Source organism: Notolepis coatsorum, assembly GCF_963971535.1.
Source record: "Notolepis coatsorum genome assembly, chromosome: 4".
Classification (NCBI taxonomy): Eukaryota; Metazoa; Chordata; class Actinopteri; order Aulopiformes; family Paralepididae; genus Notolepis; species Notolepis coatsorum.
This window is the reverse complement of record NC_140168.1, coordinates 78,396,552-78,424,205: the sequence shown is the minus strand read 5'-3', so window position 1 is coordinate 78,424,205 and position 27,654 is coordinate 78,396,552. Positions and strand designations below refer to the sequence as shown.

The 27,654-nt window shown below is 45.4% G+C and overlaps 1 protein-coding gene across 1 annotated transcript in view; it reads right to left on the bottom strand.

The window, feature by feature from the left end:
- Positions 1–4,473: 4,473 nt before the first annotated feature.
- Positions 4,474–27,654, bottom strand: part of gon4la (gon-4 like a) — a 208,609-nt gene continuing 185,428 nt past the window's right edge. The window contains exons 19-27 of the mRNA XM_084311994.1: positions 27,513–27,629; positions 25,179–26,375; positions 23,863–24,024; positions 23,398–23,595; positions 19,622–19,710; positions 18,644–18,716; positions 17,769–18,172; positions 9,844–9,946; positions 4,474–5,001 (exon numbers count right to left, since the gene is read on the bottom strand). Coding sequence (XP_084168120.1) covers positions 4,888–5,001; positions 9,844–9,946; positions 17,769–18,172; positions 18,644–18,716; positions 19,622–19,710; positions 23,398–23,595; positions 23,863–24,024; positions 25,179–26,375; positions 27,513–27,629 — 2,457 coding nt within the window. The 3' untranslated portion in view covers positions 4,474–4,887. The remainder of the gene's footprint in view (positions 5,002–9,843; positions 9,947–17,768; positions 18,173–18,643; positions 18,717–19,621; positions 19,711–23,397; positions 23,596–23,862; positions 24,025–25,178; positions 26,376–27,512; positions 27,630–27,654) is intronic.

Below are 27,654 nucleotides of genomic sequence, written 5' to 3'. Positions count from 1 at the left end.
CAATAAATCTATAAAGCCCTTGAGGAGGCTGTTACCGGCTAAAACCTATAGTTGACGCGTCTGTGGCTGCTGCTGTATACCGTCTGGTGAAAGGATTGAATGTCCACAAGGTCCGTTCTAATAATACCCCAAATAGGTTTATTTACCACATAACTACTGCATGCACCAATTGCATGTGATATGATGAAGTAATTGCCAAAGTACCTTCAAAAGAACAAACAAACACTATACACTACAAACAAAACGATAACAAAACAACGTGCCGTGTCAACGTGACGGTCAAAAACTGTTTAGCTCTGCCGGTAAACCAAACGCACCTGCCTGTCATCAGTCCCGTTATTCATTAAGTAGCTGCGTATGTCACCTACTGGTGAGCAACGGGTACTGATGCCACAAACTCATTTTGGCAGGCTGGCAGGCACAATGTAATACAGGCAGAATTCATAAATACATAAAAACAAAACAAATGCATAAAATATAAACACATGGCACTACAACCATGTAAATTGGCTCTTACACTAACCTTAAATCTTAACTGTAATCATAGTTAGATAGTGGTGAGAGCACTCGCCCGCGACTGCAATGATTATTGGTTCAACTCCTGGTTGTGGTGTTAGTTTTCGACTTTTCGACGATACAACATGTAAATATGACTTATGGCTATAACATATAGTACATTATGTACCTTTTTCCTGTGGTTGATTAGTACTTTATTTCCGTCTTCTGATGAGACAGTGTTGCCTGAACGCAGCGTTAGAATCTTTATTGATTGATTGATTGAAAACTTCATTAACAGATTGCAGAATGGGTACAATACAGTACAGCTCAATACACACAATTGTTAAGTGGATGCAGACCAGAGAAAGACTTTCGTCTTGTTTACATCAGGGTCCCCCATTTTCAATTCATCAGGACATATATGACATACATGACATACAGATAGACAGTACTGCTACATGTATACATTTATGACATACCAGATTTGCAAATACAGTACCGTTTGTGATACAAAAAGAGTCCAGAAAAGGGAGTTATGGAAACAGGTTATGGAATTTAGTCTCAAACCGTCGCTACTCGGAGCACTGGTATCCTTACTCAGTATCACCTTCAATCACAAGTCCAATATTATTCATATGTAGTCGGCAGCCATTTTGTTTAGCCATTTAGGCTTCCAGTGGGTCTGGAAATGTGCCTCCATTCAACACCTTGCAAATGTTCAAAACTCACCACGTCTGATGAAAATAACACGCTGACCTGTGGGTCTACACCATTTACCTTTAAAAACGGCTTCATTGTGGCCGTGGTCTGGTAGGTCTAGATCTGGGAGAGGATAGAAGCCCTGGTGTGGAGAACACACCCAGAATGCCTTGCGGTCTGAGTAAGACAGTGTCCGCCGGGATACTTTTAATGCATACGTACTACGGTCACAGACCTTCTTTGTGATTCTAACGTTACTAGAGCTACTAGCCACAATAGACCCATTTGACCGTAGTTAGCGAAGCCAGGATACATAGCATGCTAGTCACTAACGTTACCACTTGGTTCCGATGCTGTGTTGTATCGGATGGAACATTCAATTAAATTAAATTAAATCACAGTAGTCCAGCTAACACCATTAACACTTTGGTTGCCTTGGGTTAAATTCATGATATACCATAGGTTGCCGGCTCTATTTGTCTATGGAGAAGTACCCCTTCTTTGCATGGGTATAACTTTTTAAATTCTATTGCTACATTGCCATTATTAGGGCCCATTCAAAGTCCTATATGTATTGTTCATTGTGTAGCAACGTTAAACTTTTTCATTCACATATTCATAGTAAAGTATGGTCTAATGTATAAGTATGTTTTCATCTCTTTCTGCAGCTTTCTCCAGAACGTGATCTATAGCCCCAAATGCATTATATTGATGATGCAATACAGTTTTATGGCAATCAGCGCGATATAAAAAATTCCAACTAGACGTACTTCTAGAAGTTACTACACGTCATCTGATGTTGACCGGATGGGCTAGGGGGCGTTTATAATTCCGTGGGCAGCGTTATACCAATCATCTAATGTGGGTCAAATGTTGATAATAGCAGTTAGTATCGAAGACGGTAACGTTACACGCTAAAACTCACCCCAGTCTCCGCGCGCCGTTGGGCGATCATCGTAGAGTAGAAATCTTATCATTATGGGATGTAAATTTACCCGGTCCATCTCCAGCTTGTATAATGGTATATACGTCCAAATCATGTTGTTTATCGAGTTATTGGCAATCGATCACTGTGTAGCGTGACGAGCCAGAGTCCCGGGACCTATAGCGAGTGCCCGGAAGTAATACGGACGTCTAGCACAACCTCTATGGCACATCCTGTTAAGCGATTGCGCCGATCGGCCACCAGATGGCGCTCCTGAACCGCCAGAGAGCTCAGTGGGTCCTGCTGGTGGATCTCAGGCCAGCGGAGGGGACATATGAATCCGATCGCAGATTTTTGAAATATTGATATAAGGACGCTGTACAGCGTCCTCCGGCAACTTGAGCATGGCCGGCAATGACGTCTAAAGACGTTTCATGGCAGCCAAAGTGTTAACGTTAGATTGCTAACTGCAGTCAAATGGGTCTATTTCATTAGCAATAGGCTTCAACCATGCTTTTTGTCCTGACCTACTGTCTGATGCTACAGTGATTTTATTGTATTTTATGTTTCATTCTATACAACACAGCATTGGAACCAAGTGTTAACATTAGCGACTAGCATGCAGTGTGTCTTGGCTACAGTCTCTAGTAACGTTACAATCACAAAGTGACCATAGTACGCATGTGTTGAAAGCATCCCGACGGGTGCTCGGTTTTAGTCGGACCGCAAGGCATTCTGGGCGTGTGCTCCACACCAGGGCTTCTGTCCTCTCCTGGCTGGATCTCTACATCTAGCACAGGGGTGGCCAACCAGTCAGAGACTAAGAGCCACAAAAATTACTGTGGTACCACAAAGAGCCACACCATATACCAGCGTTTCTCAACCTTTTTTTTCAGTCACGGCACCCTTCATGTGTTTATAGGTCTCACCCTCTGGCCTCTGAAGTTGCTAATGTCTTTTTTATTTGGGCCTCACAGGGTTAAAAGTACCCTGTGAGACCCACGGTTGCAAAATTACAAAATCACTTTTAGCCATTTAAAGAATAATGTTTATTTAAAAAATGTTAAAGGGGGACTATTTTACTATTTCTTTCACTATTTGGGCACTTTTACACAATTCCTGTGAGTCTATGGAACACCTAGTTTTTTTTCAAAAAAAATGCATTGTTTTGTATTTCTAATCAAGTACTAAAAACCGCATTTTTCTACCTCAAGATCTTAAGCCGTTTTGAGGCTGGGCTCCAACCACTGTGTGGCCTGGTGCCAACTGCCACATCAACTGCCACATTATTATGCAGCTGAGAAATCTCTGACATCACAGATATGCACATTTTCAGATGACTCAGTTCAGTGAGGGTGAATATTGTGAGAGGAGAATTGGAATAATTCGCCAATATGAGAATTAGAGACATATATCCTATTAATATAAGTCCACATAGCTAAGAAACAATGGTAAACACTGAAAAAAGCCATTTATAAGATAGTTCCCCTTTAAGCACATGTATAGTCAATTGGTCCTGTTGTTCAGCCTCACAATGCTATTTGATAGTAAATGTGTTTATATGTCCCACCCTCTGGCCTCTGAAGTTGCTAATTTCTTTTTAATTTGGGCCTCACAGGGTTAACCTCTTAAGCCCGAGATATACAGTAAAAGTGTATATTTTCAGCATTACGTTTGTTTACCAATTATTTTAACTGTTATTAGTGAAATATAAGATTATAGAAATCTCAGGGCATTGAGTCGGAAACCGGCGCATATTGACAGGAGGAAGTGGCACAGCCAAAAGTGAGTGTAGTCTTTTGAAGGAAGAGACTCAGGGCTTTCAAATTTCGAAAAACTACCCTACCCAGCTCACACCAGCAGCCCCTGTCAATCATCTGACTTCTGGATTTACTTTTTAATTTCTCTTATTTTTTGGGATTATCTCCCACAAACCTGAACGTTATTGCCATAAAACAGAACGCAGTTAGTTTCTCTACCTTTCTGTGAACGTCTTGCAAAAAACGGTGTTGCAATATGATGAAAAATGGTGGAGAAATTTACATTATAAAAAAGATGGCAGAATTCAGTACTGTATCTACAAAACCTTCTGTTTAATCATCTTCCCTTTATTCATTTGCTTAGATTTTTCAGGTCTGGTCAATTTTAGCATGGTGTTATTTACAGTCAAAGATAATTTTTTTTTAAATAGAATTGATATTCTCCTTTGGTTCATTACAATTTACTCAAGCCTAGTAACAGACACACTATTTCTGACACTGATCCATATATGTCCCTAGATTCAGATACCAAGAACATGCAAATGGACCATTTAAAAAAAATTGTAAATGTTTATTCTACGTCTTTATGGAATGAGTGACACAAAAAAAATAAAGTAAAAAAAAAAATTAAAAATTAAAAAAAAAAAATTAAAAGGAAAATATTTTTTTTTAATTTAAAAAAAAAAAAAAAAATGGATGGAAGAGCCGCACATTGACGGGCAAAGAGCCGCATGCGGCTCGCGAGCCGCGGGTTGGCCACCCCTGATCTAGCAGATGATGAAGGACGTGGCTCTCTGAGAGGAGGTTATATGGAACGATGAAGAGGTCAACAGTGTAGACCCACTGGTCAGCAGGCCATTGCCATCCGATGTGGTGACCTTTGAACATCCACAAGGCGTTGAAGGTACATACAAATACACCGGACGCCTATGGAAGTCATGAATCAGCGCAAAATGGCGACCGGATATCTACAAGGGGAAAGCAAGTCATTTCACTGCGCAGGGCTCAGTCTGGGGCCGCCTCCTGGCTGCTGATTGGATGGTCCTCTGTGGAACAGGAAGTGGGTTTCTGCGCAGCCGAGTGGAACAGAGTCATCAGCTCTTTGAAACGGATGCCGACCTGGAATAGAATAGAAATCCTTTATTTATCCAGAGGGAAATTCTGCACTACAGATCGCTCACAGACACAGTATACATTCAACATTTAGATAGTCAATTAAGACTAAAATAAGAATAATATGATAATATTAAAAATAAAAAATAAGAATTGTTACATCCCAATGTATTTGCTTCCCCAGTGTTTGTCTTGTCTCCATTTTGTTTCCTCCCTCCAGCCAGAACCCGTCTTCCACCATTGGTCCCTGCTATTCCTGCACCTCTACTTACTTACCTCCATAGGGAGGTGTAGTGGTTACGTCATCTTCGTTTTTTCCTGTTCCACCCTCTGTTCCACTCCATGTATTTCCCCATTGACCATTTCTAAATCGGCTCGTTTTAGAGAAATAAAGCATTAACGTTGGCATGGTGTACCTTTCTGTGCGTATTCATCCACAATCTACAGCTCAACATGAAAATATTCGCAATTAATCGTAAAGGTAGCAAAATAACAACGTTTATGTTTTCGTTCGCTGGGAAACTACACTGCTATTTGGCGCTGCTGACTGACGTCACCACAGCGTAGACGCATGGGTTTAGTCACAGACCTAGGATCAGATTTCCCTTACATTCCATAAGCTTAACAATTCGTACAATGGGAAAATAACTGACCCTGAATCTGTGGCTAGTATCTCTCTGGTGGTCATAACCATTCATCTCTAAAGCCAACCACCATTTTTAAAAGCAACAATCATGTTACCATATTTGTATTTTAAATCGTATAACGTTATTTTGCTGCATATTAAATCACTGTAAATACTAATGTAAATCATTGTTTCGTAGTACATATTGTGTATAGTTTATAACGTTAATATTGTTTTTTACATGACGTTAGTAGCTAGCTAGCTTGCTAGCCAGCATTGCCAAAACTCTAACAAGCCCCGATTTAAAATGGTTCTCTCCTCTTTGTATACGTTTGTCCTCACAAACAAAGTATTCTGCCAACCCACCACCCAATCCCGGATCACCACACCCTGTTTAAACCTGGAATCTCACTTAATTCATTCTCTCTCTGGCATGAGGCTAGGCCTGTTGGCAACTTGGTATTGTTGGTACTTTGTGAAATCTGCCTTTGTTTTGGTGAATTGCCTTTTTGCGTGTGTGTGGCCATAGAGAGCTAGATATATATTGTTTTGTTATGTTTACCTGTCTTGTATGTATGCCTAATATGTGTTATGTTCTCCCTTTTCAGGAAGCATGGATGGGGTGAGCTGCCATTTCCTTTAGATATTGTTTTCTCCTGTTTTTGTTAGGTAAGGGTAGTTTAGGGAATGCAATTTATTTTACCATAGATTAGGTTGGTTTATGTTGGAGAATAGTGGTGTTTGTTTGTTGTTTTGGCCTTGGCTCACCCTTGAGTTACATGTGCTTCCTTTTTACATCAATAAATATAATTTTGTTTACAAACCTGGTCCGTCTTTTCCATCAACCAACGTTTATGTTACAGCCCTTTACCCTTAGACCTCAGGGGTCGTAACAAGAATAAAATACAGTCCGGGATATACATTCTGGTATGTATATACATTCTAAAATCTTAAATATAAACTATACAACCAAAAATATAGAGAAATATACAGTAAAATGTACAGTAATAAGTCATTTAGTGTCCAGGAAGATTGTGACAAGTGTAAAAAGAGAGAAAACACTTGGATCAGTGGTGTGGAGGTCAAATAAGCAAAGGACACCATCATTGTATCTGATGGGTCTGCCATGCTGGAATGTTTCAGTGAGGACTCCATTGCCTCCGGTGTAGGTACTGGATATGTTCAGCCTGGCAGATCAGTCCGAGGTCCGTTCTTTAGTTGAGTCGCATACTGTAGCAAACGTCAGACGTTAATCACGCTGTACCAAAGATCTTTGGCTGTATGTTGCTTTGCGGCGATAGCGTCACATCTGTCATCGACTGACTGAACTAGCTGATGTGAAATGGTGGAACGAATGGAATTAACATTATATGAGAAATAAACACTGTTTGTCTTCATCACTTGAGTTTATGTTAAACTAGTACAAGGGCTCACAGCCACAAATAAACTCCTAGATTTAGAAACAATGGCCCCACCGTTATGATTTTCTGCTAGCTTGCTAACGTGATCAATGAATTGGATTGGCTGGCGCTTATATTTTGAAGGCCAAACGTCTCCACACAAAGACTTAATTTAAGTTTAATTAAACTAGATTTACACAGATATAGATGTGACACTATCACCAGCCACGTACAGCCAATGATCTTTGGCACAGCGTGAAAAACATCTGACGTTTGCTATGCAAACTCGACCCCGAAACAGATCTGACCCGAACATATCCGGCACCTACACTGTTCCTTGTTTGAACACCAGTGTCCCTCAGATACCTCCATCATCACTAACCTCATGCAATCATCAGTACCTTGGGAGTGAGACTTTTTGTTTTACTCCCTTTTCTATTGGTGACATGCACATTACATTACATTGGACCCTAGTAAACCTCCCGGTCCTGACAATCTGGAGCTTTACTCTTTTAAGATTAGGTGCTGAATTTTATTTCCAAACTCCATGTTGAGTATTTTTTATTTCAGCAACGGAATTCCAAAGACCTGGACTGTATGTTGTCTGCTATTATATCTAAGTTCCCTTCTGGCTTCAGAATGCAGCACAGTACTGTCTTTTTATCAATCCCTTTGACACAGTGGACCATTCTATGTCCATTCATTCTACATCCGGCAGCGTGGCTACATGAGTAGAGCTCCGGACTCATGATCAGAAGATCACCGGTTTGAGGCCCGGTCAGGCCGTTGTCGGAAAGTGGTGTTGTTGTCCAGCAGGGAGCACTCTGTGCTCTGGACTTGTCAGTAACAATGCCCCTGTTACAGTGATAGGGACACTGTATAGCTGCGAGGGCCGTCCTTCAGATGAGACGCTAAACTGAGGTCCTGACTGAATTCGGTTGTTAAAGAACTTACTATCTGTACTCAAGGTCCCTACAGAACTAGGTCCCTCTTCCTGAAAGGCACTACAAGCTAACTTGCTGCAGGAGAATCTGATTGCTAGTATCTCCTGTTCACGAGTGACACATCACTCTCAGTTTACAACACGTTTTCTCCAACATTCGATTGAATGTGGCATTTGTATGGTTTGGCCCATAATAATAATAAGAATTCATTACATTTATATAGTGCTTTTCTCAGACTCAAAGTGCTTTACAACGTAGGATTAGGGAAATTGCCTTCTTCACCACCACTGGTAGCACCCAACCTTGGCTGCCATACACTGGCACCCGGCACACATCACACTACACAGTGGCTGAACGGCTCAGGAGACAGGAATGGTATCAGCCAATTAAGGGGAAGGGATGATTAGGTGGCCTTGATGTCAGAGACCTGATTGGGAATTTGGCCAGGAATGTCGGGGGAACCCCCTACTCTTTGCGATAGGCGTCCTGGGTTCTTTAATGACCGAATTCAGTCAGGACCTCGGTTTAGCGTCTCATCCGAAGGACAGCACTCGCAACTAGGGATGCACCGAAATTCCGGTGGCCGAAAACTTTCGGCCAAAAATGGCCTTTCGGCTTTTGGCCGAAAGAGTTTTTTCACCGAAAATATGTCACCGAAACAGAAACAACCTGTAACCTAACGCGTGTTGTTGTGATGATGTCGCGCTGTCGGGAGTCGCGCTGTTTCTATGTAAACTCTGCGCGCAACGCCTCCAATAAATGCGTCTTTAACATGCTTTTATATCCTTATTTACTATATGCCCGTCGCGGTTAATCACTGAGTGATCTAATATGCATATTATTCAGAGCGAGGGGGGGGGGGGGGGGGGGGGGGATTGTGTTTCTCACATTGACGCGCGTCTAGTGTGCCGAGTCAAGCGAGCACATTCAGCTGGGGACTAGAAAGGTGTGCTCAGTAGAGCACAGATGTCCGCTGCGTAGCCAGAGAAAAGATGGAATTAATGTACTGTATGCATTCAGAAGTGCTGAATAAATGTTTTATGGACCCATAATAGTGATTATTTATTATTTAAGTTAAGTTTTGCCATAATCATATATTTTTCCACAATCATAATGTTCCACAACATTGGTAAAAAAAAATTCTATTCTATGAATCATTTTCGGCCTTTCGGTTTTCGGCCAACTGTTTTCTATTTTCGGTATCGGTTTCGGCCAAGAATTTCCCATTCGGTGCATCCCTACTCGCAACTGTACGTGTCCCTATCACCGTAACAGGGGCATTGTTACTATGTCCAGAGGACAGAGTGCCCCCTGCTGGACAACAACACCACTTTCTCATGTAGCCGCGCTGCCGGAATCACACAGCCCAGCGGCTTTCAGAATCATACAGTGAGTGAACCGACTGACTCTGTGATGTAGATCATTCACTCCAGGATATAAACACAGAGTATACACACCTTATGTGTATACTGTATACTTACTTCATTAGAGCATATATTTAGCATTTTTAGATTAGATATATTAGATTAGATATTAGATTATATATATTGTAACTATATTTATTGTAAGGCAAATATAACTGAGAAGCCATACATATCCCCATCTTGCACCTTGACCTATTTACACTGCCTACTTGCCCATATGTGCATACTTAGAGTTAATTATTGTTATATTGTTTACACTGCCTATTATTATTCTATACATATTTTTACTTCTCCACTGTACTATAATTGTATGACCTGTATCATGTCTTCTACTATCACATGCACATGTACCTGTACCCCCCCCCCCCTCCCCCATGATCCCATGATGCCTGAATTTCCCCAAGGGGATCAATAAAGGACCATCTTATCTTATCTTAAACCAGGGGGAGACTCACCTGCTGGGCCGTCTTGTCCCCCAGCTGGGAAGAGACGAGACGGAACGTCTTCCTCTTGGCTCCTCTCTGCTGACAGGTCGTCAAGATGGAGCGATCTGCCTCCCTGAGACACAAATAAAGCATCATCGGGATGGAATTCAACAGCTGGGACGGCGGGGTATTATGGTTAGGGTCAGTTGGGACGGTAAGCTGTGGTTAGGGTTTAGAATGGATGGTGAGCTGTGGTTTCACACATACGGCCTATCATAGTGCGCTGAGGTTTGTGACTGATACGTCTATCATAGTGCACTGAGGTTTAGTGACTGGCTGTGAAGCTCCGACACATCACTGTATCTTGTAAACCAAGGCTAATTGGCTCTCTTGTGGAGGCAACACCCATTGGCTCACATTTATTTACATGAATTACATTAATTAAGTCCATTCTTGGTTTGCTGACCTCCTATCTGTGAACTGTCACACTCACATCACGCAACATTGGCAGCTATAATTATAGTAATTATTATCTGTACGAAAGGTCTAACCTGTACAACAGGTAAGTTGGCTTGTAGGTATTCCGCTCCCTCTTCCTCTCTCTTGCAGCTGGAAAATCTGATTACTATGAATGTAAAACATTAATGAAAGACCTGGAAACAGAATCAATCTGGAGCTGTCTGTGTTTGTGAATATCTCTCTTCCTGGAATCCTGGCCCTGAACGCTTGACTTTTAAATTAATGTGTTGTAGTGGCTACTGGGACATAATTCACGGCATCCTAGCCTATTGTGGTGTTGACTACATCTCCTGTGATCCTTAGCGGGGGATGACGTAGTTAAAGAGAGACAAGTGAGAGATGAATGGCAGTGTTGTTTGTGCGACTGTAGAGTGCGTAATAAAATTGTATTTTTGCATCGGAACACGGCTCCGTTTTCACTATCATTACCGCATTCCTACATTGGTGACCCTGATTTTCCCTTGGACGTGGACTGACCAACAGCAACAGAACGCAGATCTTTGAACGCCATTTCACTCAAGCTGCCGGAGTTTTGGGAGCAGAGTGCCAACGCTTGGTTTGCGCAAGCTGAAGCTCAATTCGCTCTCAGGGACATTACCGCGGACGCCACCAAGTACTACTATGTGGTAGCAGCCCTTACGAACTCAACTGCGGTGAGAGTGGTGAGTTTGCTGGAAAACCCACCTACACATGACCAGTGATGCCAGTAACGCGTTACTAAGTAACGCGTTATTGTAATCTGATTACTTTTCCCCGAAAATAGTAATCTAACGCGTTAATCTTTAAAAGCCAGTAATCTGATTGCAGTTACTTGTCCAAGTGGCTGTGCGTTACTATTTCGTTACTATCTCATCATTGGGAGTGACGTCGTGTGGCAGTGAAAGGGTTAAATACACAATGTGTCCCGCGGCGTGACTGGACCCTCTGTCTGTGAGTGACTCTGCTTTGGTCCAATCACATTCCCCATCCACAGTCTGCGAATCAGAGGCAGAGTAGGGCGGGTCTTCACAGCACGTCATGTGACATATGCGCCAATCGTGTGACAGCAGGGCTCCGTAGTTACAGCCTCGTCTGCAGCACGGAGAATTCCACCCCAAAACGCTCGTCTAAACGTAGCCTCAGTCACTACTTCACGTTTGTGTCAGCTAAGCCGGGTGAAAAAAACATTCATATGCGGAGGAAACAAAATACTGTCTACCGCTAAAAACAGCACATCCAATTGCATTGAAAGCATCTGGAATCACAACACTAGCCGACGCTTCGACTAGGTACAGGAGGACTCGGAGGCCAGCCAAACAGCAAAAGAGAAAGATTGTCTCTTTCCCTTTTGATTAATGTATATTTGATGGTGGCAGAGCAAAAGCTCTTATTTGCCAGATTTACAGTTAATTTACATGTTAAAGAGAGACTGATTGTATGTTTATAGAGAGACATTTATAAAAACAATTTAATAGTTACAGTTGATATAATTGAATAGTTCAGCCTGCATTTGTTAGATGTGATACACTGGTTTTGTAAAACCACTGGCTGGCTGCTCTAATGCTGTGAGCATCATAGACTGTTGCTTTACCATACTTGATGGTACAGAAGCTGAAGCACTAGTTTAACAATTTACGTTATGTGCAGAGAAACAAGTTAAAAACAATTTATGCACTTTCAATAAAGCGTTTAAAAAAATACTGTTGGGGGAACGACGACGACTTCGTAACCTAGTTACTTTCAAAGTAACTAAGTTACTCTGATAATCAAGTAATCAGTAAAGTAACTTGGATTACTTTTTAAAGGAGTAATCAGTAATCAGATTACTTTTACAAGTAATCTGTGGCATCACTGCACATGACAAATATGTTGCTTTCGGTCTATCTGAATCTGACCGTGCTCGCCAGCTTCTCTCTCTACCTGGATTGGGTGACTCAAAGCCCTCTGAACTGATGGACCACATGTTAGCTTTGCTGGGTGACCATGGGCCATGTTTTCTATTTAAAGAGCTTTTCCTGCAACAGCTGCCAGACTATGTTCGTTTACCTATGGCTAACTCCATCAAAACTGACTTTCGCCAGCTAGCTAGAGAAGCAGATGTATTTTTCTCAGCTGGGAAGAGGTGTGTGGCAGCATCAGCCTACACCGTTGATGAGCAGGGGTTCCAACCACTCTCTATCTCTGCCGCGGCTATGCGGCTTTGTGTTTTTACCACGCAAAGTTTGGGAACAAATCTAAGAAGTGTCTGCCACCATGTAACTACAGTGGGTCGGGAAACGCACTGGCTGCCACTCATTAGCAGCCGTGAGTGTTGGCCATCCTGCAGGCTTGCTGTACGTCACCGACTCACTCTCCGGCCGCCGTTTTTTATGTGACACGGGTGCCCAGGTGAGCGTGTTGCTGGCGTCCACTCAGGATTTCCACTCAGCAAGACGGGGCCCCGCCCTTGAAGCTGCCAATGGCAGTGCGATCCCTACATTTGGCAAACGCACCGTGGCATTATGTTTTGCTGACCAGCGTTTCACATGGGATTTCGTGTTGGCCAAGGTGTCCACTCCCCTCCTAGGCGCTGACTTTCTCTGCGCCAACAGTCTCTTGGTAGACGTGGGGAATCGCCGGCTCGTCAATGCTGAGACTTTTGGCTCCTTGGCATGTGAGCGCAGTGACACACCCACAATGACACTGTCCAGCACCGTCGCGCCCACTGATGATTTCTCCCGCCTCCTGTTGGAGTTCTCGGACATCACAACACCCACCTTCTCGTCCGTGGCCACTAAGCATGGAGTCCTTCATTACATCTCCACGGAAGGCCCACCAGTACATGCTAGGGCTCGTTGTCTCGACCCACACAAGCTCACCATCGCTAAGAATGAGTTTGCCTCCATGGAGGCACTGGGTATCGTTCGTCGTTCCGACAGTCCTTGGGCCTCGCCTCTCCATCTCGTGCCAAAGGCTAACAGCGGCTGGCGTCCGTGTGGCGACTATCGGCGCCTTAATGACGCCACTACACCTGATCGTTACCCGGTTCCACACATACAAGATTTTTCAGCCCACCTAGCTGGCGCGTCTGTTTTTTCTAAGGTGGATCTGGTGAGAGGATACCACCAGTGGCCGGTTAGCCCTCAGGACATCCCCAAGACGGCAGTTATAACCCCATTCGGACTCTTTGAATTTCTGAGGATGCCATTTGGCCTCAAAAATGCTGCTCAGACCTTTCAGAGGTTAATGGACGCCATGCTGCGCAACCTGTCTTACGTGTTCGTCTACCTGGACGATATCCTGGTAGCCAGCACGTCCAAGGCAGAACACCTAACACACCTCCGGCTCCTTTTCAGTCGCCTCAGAGAGCATGGATTGATCATCAACCCAGCAAAGTGTCAGTTTGGACTGCCTGCCATGGACTTCCTTGGCCACCACATCACTACTGCTGGGGCGGTCCCATTGCCAGTAAAGGTGGAAGCGGTGCTGCAGCTCCCACGCCCTACCACGGTTAGGGCCTTGCAGGAGTTCCTGGGGATGGTGGATTTCTATCATCAGTTCATCCCTCAGGCTGCCCACCTAATGCGCCCCCTGTATGGGGCTCTCAAGGGCAAGACTCCCAAGCATGCCATCGCCTGGTCCGACGACATGTCAAAGGCGTTCTCGGATACCAAGGAGGCCCTTGCAAGCGCAACCATGCTGACGCACCCCGTGCCTGAGGCTCCCGTGGCGTTGACAACTGATGCCTCGGATTATGCCGTTGGAGCAGTTTAAGAGCAGTTGGTCAAGGGTATTTGGTAGGGCTGTCCCCGACTAAGGATTTGGATGGTCGACTAGGATTGGCCAAAATTTGCCATTAGTCGACTATTGGTCGACTAAAAAAAAAAAAAAAAACGTATATATATTTTTTTATATCATTCCATTTGGGCTGTGGGGGGTGCTTAATGTCTGAAGGAGTCGACTGAAGGCTTCTTGTCCTCTGCAAAAGCATGCAATTGGTACACTGATGGATACATCTTGATATTTGTCTAGTATAGTGTGTTCATTAGATGGGTGAAATCCTCTTTCAGTGCCTCTGTGCCTGTTTTCGTAGGCAGTTAGCCTCTGGTATGCGTGCCATTAGTGTTGGCCACGCTTCTATGCCTCTTTTCTTTTGAAAAAAATTATATATATATATATTTTTTTATTATATTCGACTAAGAGGTTGGCCAGTCGACTACGGCCCCTTTCGACCGATTAGTCGACTAATCGATTAATAAGGGTCAGCCCTAGTATTTGGCAACCCCTGGCGTTCTTCAGCCGACAACTCCGTTCCAGCGAACAGAAGTACAGCACTTTTGACCGTGAGCTCCTCGCCCTGTACTTGGCAGTCAGACATTTCCGTTTCCTGCTGGAGGCTCGCCCTTTCACTGTTTTTGTAGACCACAAACCCTTGATTTTTGCTATGGCGAAGGTGTCTGAACCGTGGTCTGCCAGGCAACAACGCCATCTGGCTTTCATCTCTGAGTTCACCACTGACATCCGGCATGTGGCGGGGAAGGACAACCCCGTGGCTGACTGCCTCTCTCAGGCCGCCATCGGTGCTGTCCACCTGGGCATTGATTACGCCCGTATGGCTGCGGATCAGGTTTCAGACCCAGACATCCAGGCATGCAGGACGGCGGTTACTGGCCTCCGGTTGGCGGACGTCCCCTTTTTTGATGATGGCACGACGCTGCTATGTGACATATCTATGGCGCAGCCAAGGCCAGTGGTTCCACGTGCATGGAGACGACAAGTTTTCGAGACTGTCCATGGCCTCTTGCACCCGGGCAGGAAACCATCACAGCGCCTAATGGCAGCGAAATTAGTCTGGCCCAGGATGAAAGTTGACATTGGGGGTTGGGTCAAGACCTGCATGGCATGCCAACGCGCGAAAGTCCATCGGCATGTTAAAGCCCCGTTGGAGCGGTTCAATGTCCCTGAGAGGCGTTTTGACCACATCAACGTGGATCTGGTGGGACCCCTTCCTCCCTCCAGGGGGTACACTCACCTTCTGACAATGGTAGACAGGACCACCCGTTGGCCGGAGGCTGTCCCACTCTCTGCGACTACTACAGCTGATGTGGCCCGCGCATTCATCAGTACCTGGGTCGCCCGGTTCGGTGTTCCCTCTGATCTTTCCTCAGACCGAGGGGCCCAATTCACTTCCGCGTTATGGACTTCCATTACCCAGCAGTTGGGTGTCTCCCTCCACCGCACTACGGCCTACCATCCATAGGCCAACGGCCTGTGTGAACGCTTTCACCGGTCAATGAAAGTTGCTCTCAAGGCCGATCTCCGAGGCGACACCTGGGTCGACAGACTTCCTTGGGTGATGCTGGGACTCCGTACTGCACCTAAGGAGGACCTTCTTTCATCTTCGGCTGAGCTGGTATACGGCCAACCCCTCCGCGTCCCAGGGGATTTTCTTCCCTGTGTTACGGCCTCCTGGTCAGCACTGGAACAGCGGGATGCTCTGCTGGACAAGGCCAAGTCTTTCTTGCCCATCCCTACCTCGTGCCACGGCGTTCCGAAGGTGCGTGTCCCGCCTGATCTGCAAGCAGCGGGGTACGTGTTTATCCGCTGCGACGCCCATCGAGGCCCCCTACAGCCACCCTACGACGGTCCTTACCGGGTTGTGAAGGCAGGCGATAAGACCTTTATCATTGACATGGGGGGGAGTGAAGAACGGATCTCGGTAGATCACCTGAAGCCTGCTCACCTGGATTTGGACCGCCCCATTGAGTTGGCCCAACCGCCCCGCCGCAGTCGCCCCCCTGGTAGGGCAGTCCCGACGCCTACTCTAGCTATGGCGGACCCCCGGACCTGCCGTCCGAGGCCTGTTCAGTGTCAGCCTACTGCTTTACCACTGCCTCGGGTTCCTGTGCCTGCCCAGGGGTACCGGAGTCGTTTTGGGCGGGTCGTCAGAGCCCCGGGAAGTTTTTTGGGGCCAGTTCTGGTGAATTCTGGGGGGACGTGTGTAGTGGCTACTGGGACATAATTCACGGCATCCTAGCCTATTGTGGTGTTAACTACATCTCCCGTTATCCTTAGCGGGGGATGACGTTGTTAAAGAGAGACGAGTGAGAGATGAATGGCAGTGTTGTTTGTGCGACTGTAGAGTGCGTAATAAAATAGTATTTTTGCATCGGAACACGGCTCCGTTTTCACTATCATTAACCGCATTCCTACAGTGTTTTGTATGATATTATTCCATGTATTTATTCTGCTCTTGTTTTATGTTGCAGCGTGTGTAACTTTGAATGTATGTTTTAAATGCTGCTGTCTTGGCCAGGTCTCTCTTGCAATTAAGATAATCTATCTAATCTAATTACCTGGTTAAAATAAAGGTTACATTTTTATGCAGAGTAATAATACAAAATATATATATTATTGATTAACACTTAACACTAACACTTTCCCCGCCATGCTCATTCTGCCGAAGACGCTGGACAGCGTCTTTGATATCAATATTTCAAAAATCTGTGATCGAAATCATATTTCTCCCCCGGAGACATGAGATGTACTGTTGAGCCCCTCTCAACTCTACAACGGTTCAAGAGCGCCATCTGGTGGCCGATCTGCGGATCGCCCAGGGCAGAAACAGGAAGTGGAAGCTGGTGCTCATTTCAATTCGGTCCGATCACTCGCTAATAGTCCCAGGACTCGAGCTGATCACAACGGATAGTGATCCGTTACCAATAACTCGATAAACAACATGATTTGGACGTATATACTATTATACAACCTGGAAATGGATCGGATATTTCGACATCCCATAATAGAAAAGATTCTGTTCCACGCTCATCTCCCAACGCTACGAGGAAGCTACGGTGAGTTTCAGCGTTATTTGTTAACGTCTTCGATACTAACTGCTCTAATGATCATATCACCCACACTAGATGAATGATATAACGTTGCCCACGGAATTATAAACGACCCCCCCCCATCCGGTCAACATCAGATCATACGTAGTAACTCCTAGAAGCACGTACAGTTGAATTTCTTTTATCTCGCACAGATTCCTACCAAACTGTATTTCATCATCAATATAATGCATTTAGGGCTATAAATCAAGTTCTGGAGAAAGCTGCAGAAAACGATAAAAACATACTTATACTTTAGACCGTATTTTAGTATGAATATGTGAATGAAAAAGTATAACGTTGCTACACCCTGAACAATAGATATAGGACGTTGAATGGGCCATAGTAATGTCAATTTAGCAATAAAATTTAAAAAGTTATAGCCCTGCAAAGAAGGGGAACTTCTCCATGTTAAATAGGGCTGGCGAGGGATGGTAAATTATGAATTTAACCCCGGCGATCAAAGTGTTAACTATAAAAATGTTGTTTACATTTTTGTTTTGTTTTAAAAACGAGGTAAACTCGGAACTCCATCAACATCAACAAACACGCACCCATGCACACGCACACGCACACACACACAGGACCTACCGGGTCCAGAGGACGACCTTCTCTCCACTGGGGGTGAGGGAGATGTTTTTTGCACAAACTGGATGTTCTTCTCCGTTCTCTCGTACTTCGCCTCTCCCCTCCTCCTCCTCCTCTTCATCCCCCTGTTTTCCTCCTCTCCCTGCCTCCTCTCCTCCTCCTCTCCCCACCTCCTCCACCTCGTCGCCCACCGCTCTCCCCTCCACCCGTTTGCTCTTTATATCTTTGGAGCGGCAACCTATTTTCCTGTTCCTGGAGGTGGACTTCTGGGATTTGGAGTTTGCATCGGCGGCGTGAGCCCGGGCGGCCGTGGACATCGGCTGGCAGTGGAGCTCGTTGAAGAACACCCAGAATTCCTCCTGGAGGTGGGCATGGTCTTTGAGAAGGGATGAGATCTCTGCTTTGATCTGAAAGACAATAGTAGAACAGGGTATTGTGGTGTATTTGTGTGGTAGTGTGGTGGTGAGTTAGGACCACGAGGCGCCGCCAAACATCCATTCTCGTGCGAGCAGGAGCCTGGTTGATCACACCAGATGAGCAGGAGCCTGGTTGATCACACCAGAAGAGCAGGAGCCTGGTTGATCACACCAGAAGAGCAGGAGCCTGGTTGATCACACCAGAAGAGCAGGAGCCTGGTTGATCACACCAGAAGAGCAGGAGCCTGGTTGATCACACCAGAAGAGCAGGAGCCTGGTTGATCACACCAGAAGAGCAGGAGCCTGGTTGATCACACCAGAAGAGCAGGAGCCTGGTTGATCACACCAGAAGAGCAGGAGCCTGGTTGATCACACCAGATGAGCAGTAGCCTGGTTGATCACACCAGAAGAGCAGGAGCCTGGTTGATCATACCAGAAGAGCAGGAGCCTGGTTGATCACACCAGATGAGCAGGAGCCTGGTTGATCACACCAGAAGAGCAGGAGCCTGGTTGATCACACCAGATGAGCAGGAGCCTGGTTGATCACACCAGAAGAACAGGAGCCTGGTTGATCACACCAGAAGAGCAGGAGCCTGGTTGATCACACCAGAAGAGCAGGAGCCTGGTTGATCACACCAGATGAGCAGGAGCCTGGTTGATCACACCAGAAGAGCAGGAGCCTGGTTGATCACACCAGAAGAGCAGGAGCCTGGTTGATCACACCAGAAGAACAGGAGCCTGGTTGATCACACCAGAAGAGCAGGAGCCTGGTTGATCACACCAGATGAGCAGGAGCCTGGTTGATCACACCAGAGGGCTTGGGTAAATTGTGCATTTTAGAGAGCTTTTATCCAAAGCGCTTTACAATTTTAGTTCCTCACATTCACCCATTCACTCACACATTCACACACCGACAGCGGAGGCGACCATGCAAGGTGCCAACCTGCTCTCGGGGGCAGTTAGGGGTTAAGTGTCTTGCTCAAGGACACTTCGACACGCTGCCCGGAGGAGCGGGAATCGAAACGGGAACCTTCCGACTACCAGACGGCCGCTCTACCTCTGAGCCACTGTCGCTTGGAGTGTGCGACAAAAAAAAGAGAGCGGCTAATCTAGTCAGAGGGGTAAAGTTATTCACATAATTCGTTATCCATACGTATTGCTATTACCTGCTTACTGAATCTACTGTATTTCAATGGACAATGATGGAAATTAATTCAAATAAATACTTGTCATTGATCGATTTGCTAAATATTCAAGGATCCAGGTCCCTGGCCTGCTGTCATCCACCTTGGCCTTTTAGCTAACAGGATATGCTGCCGGACACACTGACAGCCCAGATGTAAACAAATAGTATGTAGCATGGAGAAATTCAACGCAGCCATTGTACCTTCTTGATGCCAGAAGGCTTATGAGCAGGCCTCCCTGGAGAACAGCAACTACTTCCTGGTAGTGGGTGGAGCCTTCCCCCAGGCTCCGCCCAGTTGCCGTAGAAACTGCCGGCTGCGTTCAAACAGCTGTTGCTCTGCCAGCTACAGGATACAATAGAAGAGAGGATGGAGAGAACGATTAAAGATAATACAGATGGACAGACAGAATAACGAAAGATTATAAGAAAGAAAATAAGAAAATAAGAAAGATTAAAGGAACACGACAACATTATGGGAATGTGCTTAGCGTGCCAGAGTCAGATGTTTAGTAGAAAGCTATCCGGCTGCAAGCTAGCCTAGCTTAGCACAAATTAATGGAAGTAGATATGGACCACTAGCCTAGCTTAAAACTCAGAGGTGTTTTTGGCCAACAGCTAGGCTAGCTGGTCCGTATCCGCTTCCATTCATTTGTGCCAAACTATGCTAGCTGGCAGCCGGATAGCTTCTACTAAAAGCACAGAGAGGAAATTGGAGTCTGCACATTTCCCATAATGTTGGCATGTTCCTTTAAACGATAAACAGATAGAACAAAAAGATAAAGGTATCAGGGTTTCCATTATCCGGTAACCTGAAGTCTGACATATTTAAATCTCTCCGGTCATAATGTTCTGTGAAAATAACTCTGTTTTTTATTTGATCAAATTAATTTATTTGGTTACCAAGTAACTAGTAGCCCACTCAAATAGTTTTTTCCACTGAAACCTCGCTCAAACAGAAGTCTCGCTCTTAAATCCAGGACTGTTTATAAACCTCAGGTGGGTGTAAGAGCTCACACAGGTCAGATTCCATCTCTCTCTCTCTCTCTCTCTCTCTCTCTCTCTCTCTCTCTCTCTCTCTCTCTCTCTCTCTCTCTCTCTCTCTCTCTCTCTCTCTCTCTCTCTCTCTCTCTCTCTCTCTCTCTCTCTCTCTCTCTCTCTCTCTCTCTCTCTCTCTCTCTCTTCTCTCTCTCTCTCTCTCTCTCTCTCTCTCTCTCTTCTCTCTCTCTCTCTCTCTCTCCTCTCTCTCTCTCTCTCTCTCTCTCTCTCTCTCTCTCTCCTGATTTCAGGACTCATGACTCGACGTGGACTTGACTGCATTCGGATTTCGGACTGGGACTTGTTAATTGATAAATACATTTTTTTTTGTAATAGGCCCTAATCATTCTTTTTTGTATTTTTTTTTTAAACAAACATATACAAACATGACAACATAAAATTAGATATACAAGCATTAATTAACAGCGCACATCCAATGAAATCACCATTTAGATAAATGTCTTATACAAGATATACACCTAATACCTGCTATCTAATATCCTACATACATATGCTCCCAAAATTCTTGCTGTAGATATTTCTAGATAAATCACATCGAGATATGTAAGAATCCAGACCTTCCGGCACATTTTTTCCGGTTGAAACCATTGTGATGCTATCAGCTTTTTAGCCACTGTAATACCAGATAAAACCAATCTCTTTAGCTGTATAGGTACTGCACACTCAAAAACATCATTCAGCAGTAATACAGAGGGGTGTACAGGTATATTCAGAGTTAAGAGATTTGATAATTGCTGGGTCACTTCTTTCCAGAATGTCTTAACTGGTGGGCAGTCCCAGTACATGTGCATAAATGTCCCCTCGTCCCCATTTGTATAAGGAGCATTTGGAGTCTTGTTTAAGACCCATTCTGTTCAGTCTTATAGGAGTCAAGTATGTCCTATGAATATAGTTAAGATTGATTTGTTGATGGTCCGGGTTCCTTGATGCAAGTCGAACATTTGCCCAGGCTTCTTGCCAATCAAAATCTATTTCCAGGTCTGGTATATCCCTCCTCCAGACTGATTCTAGGTGGAGGATTTCATACGAGGACGTTAGTAATTGATGATAAAAATCTGATACAAAACCTCTCGATGTCTCTCTTTCATAGAAGAATTTGTGGTATCTGTTAGGGGTGGGAATCACCAGTTTCATCATGATACGATACGATATAGATTCTTTGGACAACGATACGATATTTGCCGATATTACAAAGTCTCTCACGATACAATACGATACGATTAGATTCAGGTGCCTGCGATCGATATGAGATGATATCATATGCCCATTTAACACAATCGGTAACATTTAGATCAACAAAAAAAAGGTAATGAAAATATCATTTGACATTTGTATTTTTGAGCTCTTCCAGACATTTAAAGGAAAATCAATCTATTGTTTTTAATACAAATAGACCTCCTGTTCACTGTAAAGTGCCACGTTTTTATATATTGAGCTTTAAACTTTAAGCTACATTTTTTGGAACTCAAAACTCACAACCTCCCTCTCCCAAACCGTTCCTACAACAATTTGTTGATGTTGCATGATCATGTATAGGCCTACATTTATTATGTATTATATTGTTTATGTTTAAATAACATTTAAACATCAAACTCCTCTGACCTCATCTGGTCTTTCCAAAGACGCGCGCACACACACACAGAAAGGGAGAATGCTATGCTGTAACATCTACACACACGGAGCTACTGCTGTTGTTCTTGGGCGGATATGAGACTCGCCACAGGATTTTCAAAATAAGAGTATCGATATGAATCGATCTTATTACATCACATCGATCCGATTCGATTGTTGATAATTACATCGATGTATCGATCTGGATCGATGTATCGTCCCACCCCTAGTATCTGTGGTGTACAATTGGTATCCTTAATGGAACACCGTGAGCCTTCAAACATAACAATAACTGTGCGTAAAAATAATATGTGGAACCGGTGAGATAAACATTTTTGTGTATTTCCTCATAACTACAAAAGCCCTGTTTGTTGAAAACATCTCCTAATGTGTGTATGCCCTGCTTTTCCCATCTAGGGAATCTTATAGCTCGTTTTCCAATCAGGAGTGCATTGTTATTGAATAAGGGAGTATGATTATGCCATTTATGTGGGTTAGAATATTTATTTTTTTTGTGTTTCACGCCATATCCGGATCGCATGAGTAATAATGAGGCCCTAATCATTCATGTCTATTCTATTCTACTACTTATTGCACTGTACTATTGCCCTATTTTACTCTGTCTATTCTATCTTACTCTTTTTATTATTGTATATTTAAAACTGTATCAAACCATAAACAAGGTGGCCTGTTGGGATGTTAGATCCTAATGTGAAAAACTGTGATTTTATGTCTGCACTTTATGTGCAAATTTTATGCCTGTCTTTTCTTTCTGTTGTGAAGCACATTGAGCTGCAGTTTCTGTATGAAAGGTGCTATACAAATAAAGTTGTATTATTATTATTATAAGATATTGATGGCTAGTGCATTTTTTTGGCTATTGTGTCACAAAGTAAATAAACTCCCATTGAAACGGTGACCGCTGTGCCATTTATGTTTAATGTAGACCTTTTTTTATTTGTATGTCAGCTCTTTGACTGCCAGAGTGGAGTGGACTCAACCTTGATGACTTGGACTCAGACTCGGACTAGGGTAATGGGGACTCGACTCGGACTCATGCTCTTCTTTGGTAACTCACAATTGCACTCGGACTCGAGACTCGACTTGGACTCAATATTTAGTGACTAAATTTCAATTCAATTTCAATTTATTTATTTAAAAATAGGGATTTACATTTATATGTAAACATGCCAGATTGTAGCTATAAGCTAATTTCCATCTGTAGTCCCTTTGCAGGTTGATGTGAACACAAAACATGCAATACAAAGACCACATGCTGGACAAAATAAACGACAAAAACATAAAACAAATAATGTACATAACTCGACTACAACACCGCCGCACACACACAGGCAGAACGTACCAGTCCGCAGAGCCGCGCCTGCGCTCCGGTGAGGAAGGCGGCATAGTCTCTGAGCAGCAGGGGCCAGGGCTCCAGCACCACCTGCAGCCTGCCGTACAGCGCCACCGGGCTGGCCCCGCCCCCCTGCCACTCAAACTCATACAGGACGGACAGGAAGGACTCGGCACGACCCGGGACGTCCAGGAGCGCCTCGCTCACCTGGGGGAGGAGGGGGTGGAGGCAAAGAGAGAGAGAGGAGGGGGGGTGGGGGTAAAGAGAGGGAGGGATAAAGAAAGAGATGAAAGACATGGGGAAGAAAGAGAGAGGAGGGAGGGAAAGATAAAGAGAGATAGATGACAGACAAAGTGAGGAGAGGGAGACAGAGAGAGTATTGTTAAATTGGTAAAGGCAAGACAGCTTAATTATTCATGCACAAAATCAAAGAAGAAAGAAAGAAAGAAAGAAAGACAAGACAACACTTCTTACCCTGTTCAGATAGTCCTGAGCAAACGCTACGTCCTCCTGCTCTCTCTGGAAGTCATCTTCATAACAATCACCCCCCTCTTCCTCACACAGGGGGGGTGGGGGGGACAGCCTCTCCTCCTCCGTTCCTTCAGAGGCCAGCCACGACAGCCTCTCAATCGTCTCCTGCGCACGCACACACACACACAGACAGACAGACAGACAGACAGACAGACAGACAGACAGACAGACAGACAGTTATGAACTTACTTTGTAAAGACGGCACAGAATTCATTCACACGACTCAGTGTGGTCATGAGTGTTTCTCCCATAGGGCCATTGCCGTTTTGACCCGTTGAGCCTGAACGGTAGCGAGTCTCTATGACCAGAGAGACTCAGTGGCGACACAGTGGTGCATGAAGCGCGACGACAGCGCGAGGCGTTTGGAAGAGGATATGGATAGAAACGTTAGCAGCACGCACCAGGTGAGCGCATCTTTTAAATGCCGTGCATGCCTTTTCCTGTTTGTCGTTTTACAAACTGAGGGCTTGTCCCAACACTGATTATTTGTGTTAAAAATTATGTGCATTGTACATTGACTTCCCGTAACCCTAATCACCAGCAAACTAAATTATATTTTAATTATATTCATAGGACGTATCTGACACCTAGGAAACTGTGCGCTATGTGGGGTTGGTGGCTGACTCTCTGTGCACGTTGTGCGCTCTGGGGGCCACTGGCACTTATATGCACATGTTTTGGGAATGCCCACCGGTAGCTAGTTTTTGGGAATCTATAGCAACTAAACTTTCAAACATATGTAACCTGACAATTTCATTTGCAGCAGCAACACTGCTCCTAAATGATATATCACTACTGCCGGCTTCCGTACAGCAAAAGATTATCATTCTGGTGGGCGTTACAGCAGCCAAGAAACTGATAGCCATGTGGTGGAAAACCTGAGAAAGAAATGATAAATTGGTCTCTGACACTTTTGGATGTCATTCATTTGGAGATCTCCACTGCCCGGGTGATTGGAGTTGGGCAGTCCAACATTGAACTGTGGGCCTCAGCGGCCGAGAAAGTAAAGGCCATGATCTAGCGGCGAGGGGGGATCGGGATGTGGGTCCTGAGGGGTCCTGGGGTGGGTTCTGGAGGAAGGAATGTTTTTTTGTGAAATGTCTTTTGAAATGTATTTGGTAATATAGTTTTATGTTTTTATTCTGTTTTTATTATTTTCATTATTCTATTTACTGTCATTATTGTGGTTATTATTATTGTTGTTGTATAGTGAAGTCTTGTTTATTACCGGTATTATTATTACACACACACACACACACCTGCAGCTCTGGCACAGAGAGCGTGGACTCATCCGATGATGACATCAACTCTTCCTCGCTCTCATCCCTCCGTCTCTCTTTCCTTGCTCTCCTCCGTTGCCCAGGCAACAACGTCAACGTCACTTCCTTCTCCTCTGACCCCACCCCTCCGGGGTCACCGAGGTCGTCGCCGTGGGTAACGCTTCCTGCCTGGCTGGCGGCTGAAGATTCCGACAGAGCCAGGTGAGGCACCTCCACATCGCTTCCCTCCTCCCCCCTCTCTTCCTCCTCCTCTCCATCTTCCATTGTCATGACAACCGAGCCCTCCCGCACCTGCTGGGTGGAGGCGGGGGGCTCAGGAGGGGACCATGGAGGACATGCTCCCTCCCCGTCCCTCCCGTCGTCTCTTCTTCTCCCCTCGCTCCGTCGCCTCTGCGTCTTAGAGGACGTGGCTCTGTTCCTCCCCCTCCCGTCAACCAGGGATTGGTTGATGGGAGACAGAGAGGGACCAATAGGAGCCGAGTGGGTTCTCTGATTGGACGCCGAGAGAGGGGTTGAAGACATGTGTGGCGGCGCCTCGTCGGCCAGTCGGGGAGAGGCGGTGAGCGGGGAGGGCCGGGACCTCGGTAACCTCGGCAACCGGCGCAGGGCGGCAAACGTCCTGTAGCGCAGAGCGATCTGGTCTCGGGCCAGCAACCTGACGGTGGGGGCGGAGTCGTCCCCGACACCGGCCGACGGGGCGAGACGGCGGAGGACGACGCGCAGGGACTTCTGGGCGGACTCTGGAGGGGACTCGGGGGGATCCTTGGCACAGAGTTCAGGGGAGGAGGGTCTCACGCCGGGCTTAGAGTGCGATCGTTTGGCCGGTTGGCCCCCCGTCTGCCCGAGCACGCTGTGGGTCACGGCAACGGACAGCGAAAGGTCACAAGACCGAGGGGGAGAGGAGGAGCAGGGAGGCAGGGTGGGCGGAGGGAGAGGAGAAGAGTGAGACGGGTGAGGGGGCTCGATGATGACGAAGCCCATGCGCTGCAGAGCCATGTTCTTGGGGAGCCGCGGCGGGTAGAGAGTTCCAGGAGGGAAGCTGTAGTGTCCGCCCGACCTCAGGATAGTCCTGTGACACCGACGCGGGCGAGTCAGCTTAGCAGAGACCAGCGGTCTGACGGGGTGGGAGGGGCAGTTAAACTGCTTGATCACCAGATCCATGACAGGGAGACTTCTCTGTATATATATAGAGAGAGGGGGGGGGGGGGGGGGGGGGAGAGAGAGAGACAGGGAGGGAGGGAGAGAGATAGAGGGGGGGAGAGAGGAGGAATACAAGTTAGAGAGTTCACAGCAGAACGTGACTACAGGGAAAACCAGGGTTCTTATATCACCGAGGTTTGGTCACAGATGTGGAAGCAAACAACTCTGGGAGCGCTTGACTGGGACCAGCATGATAGCCTAGCTTAGCACAAATGAAGCGAAGCAGACCACTAGCCTAGCTTAAAACTCCGGTAGAGGTGTTTTTGGCCAACAGCTAGGCTAGTAGGTAGTATCTGCTTCCATTAATTTGTGCTAAGTTGGCTACCATGCAGCCGGATATCTTTCTACTGAATGCACAGAGAGGAAACCGGTATCTATCTTCCTGTCTGACTCTGGAGAAGACGTTAAGCGCATTTCCCATAATGTTGCCGTGTTCCTTTAACATTAGAATCGGGCTAATTTCAGCCTGTTGATGTTTTCCTCAGGGACGACTGACAGCCCTATCACACAGCTGGCCAGACATTCAGGTGAGGGCTCTCTCTAACCTTAATAAGATAAGATATTCCTTTATTGATCCCCTTGGGGAAATTCAGGCATCATAGCAGCATGGGGGATAGGGGGGGGGGTACAGGTAGTAAAAAACAACACAAGCAGTGTAAACAAATAAGTCAATATAATTTACTATCTAACTAACTGAAATATACAGTATTCACAGTGTCACATAAGGTGCAGTATGCATAAGGTAGTGTTATAATGTTAAATAACACCTTTTCCTGTTCAGTCTTGTGCAAAATAAAACACAAGCAGTATATGAAATTTCGTAAGTCACTAGTCAAGTAGGTGCTATAGGGATGCTGTCATCCTGTTGGACTGACCAGTCCAGTCTGAGAAATAATTGCGATTACAGATTGAATTTAGCTTAAATGCAAAGTGTGCCCAGATCAGTGATGTCATAATGTCCCTTTGCAATAAGATCTACATTGTAATGATAACATCAGAGCATCTATAAACCTCTCATCTCATATCATCCTGATCACACAGTTATTAGACGACTGCAGCAGCACTGGAGGGTTGTTTTAAGAGGAGAATGAGCTGTGAGCTGGTAGGTCTCACCGCTAGCCAGGGAGGCATGATCCTCTCATCTCTCTCCACTGGGGGGCGCTGGTCTCCTGACTCCACTCTGCCACAGGCCAGAGGCATGGGCTGCACCAGCTTCTGGTAACGATAGGTCTGACACACACACACACACACACAC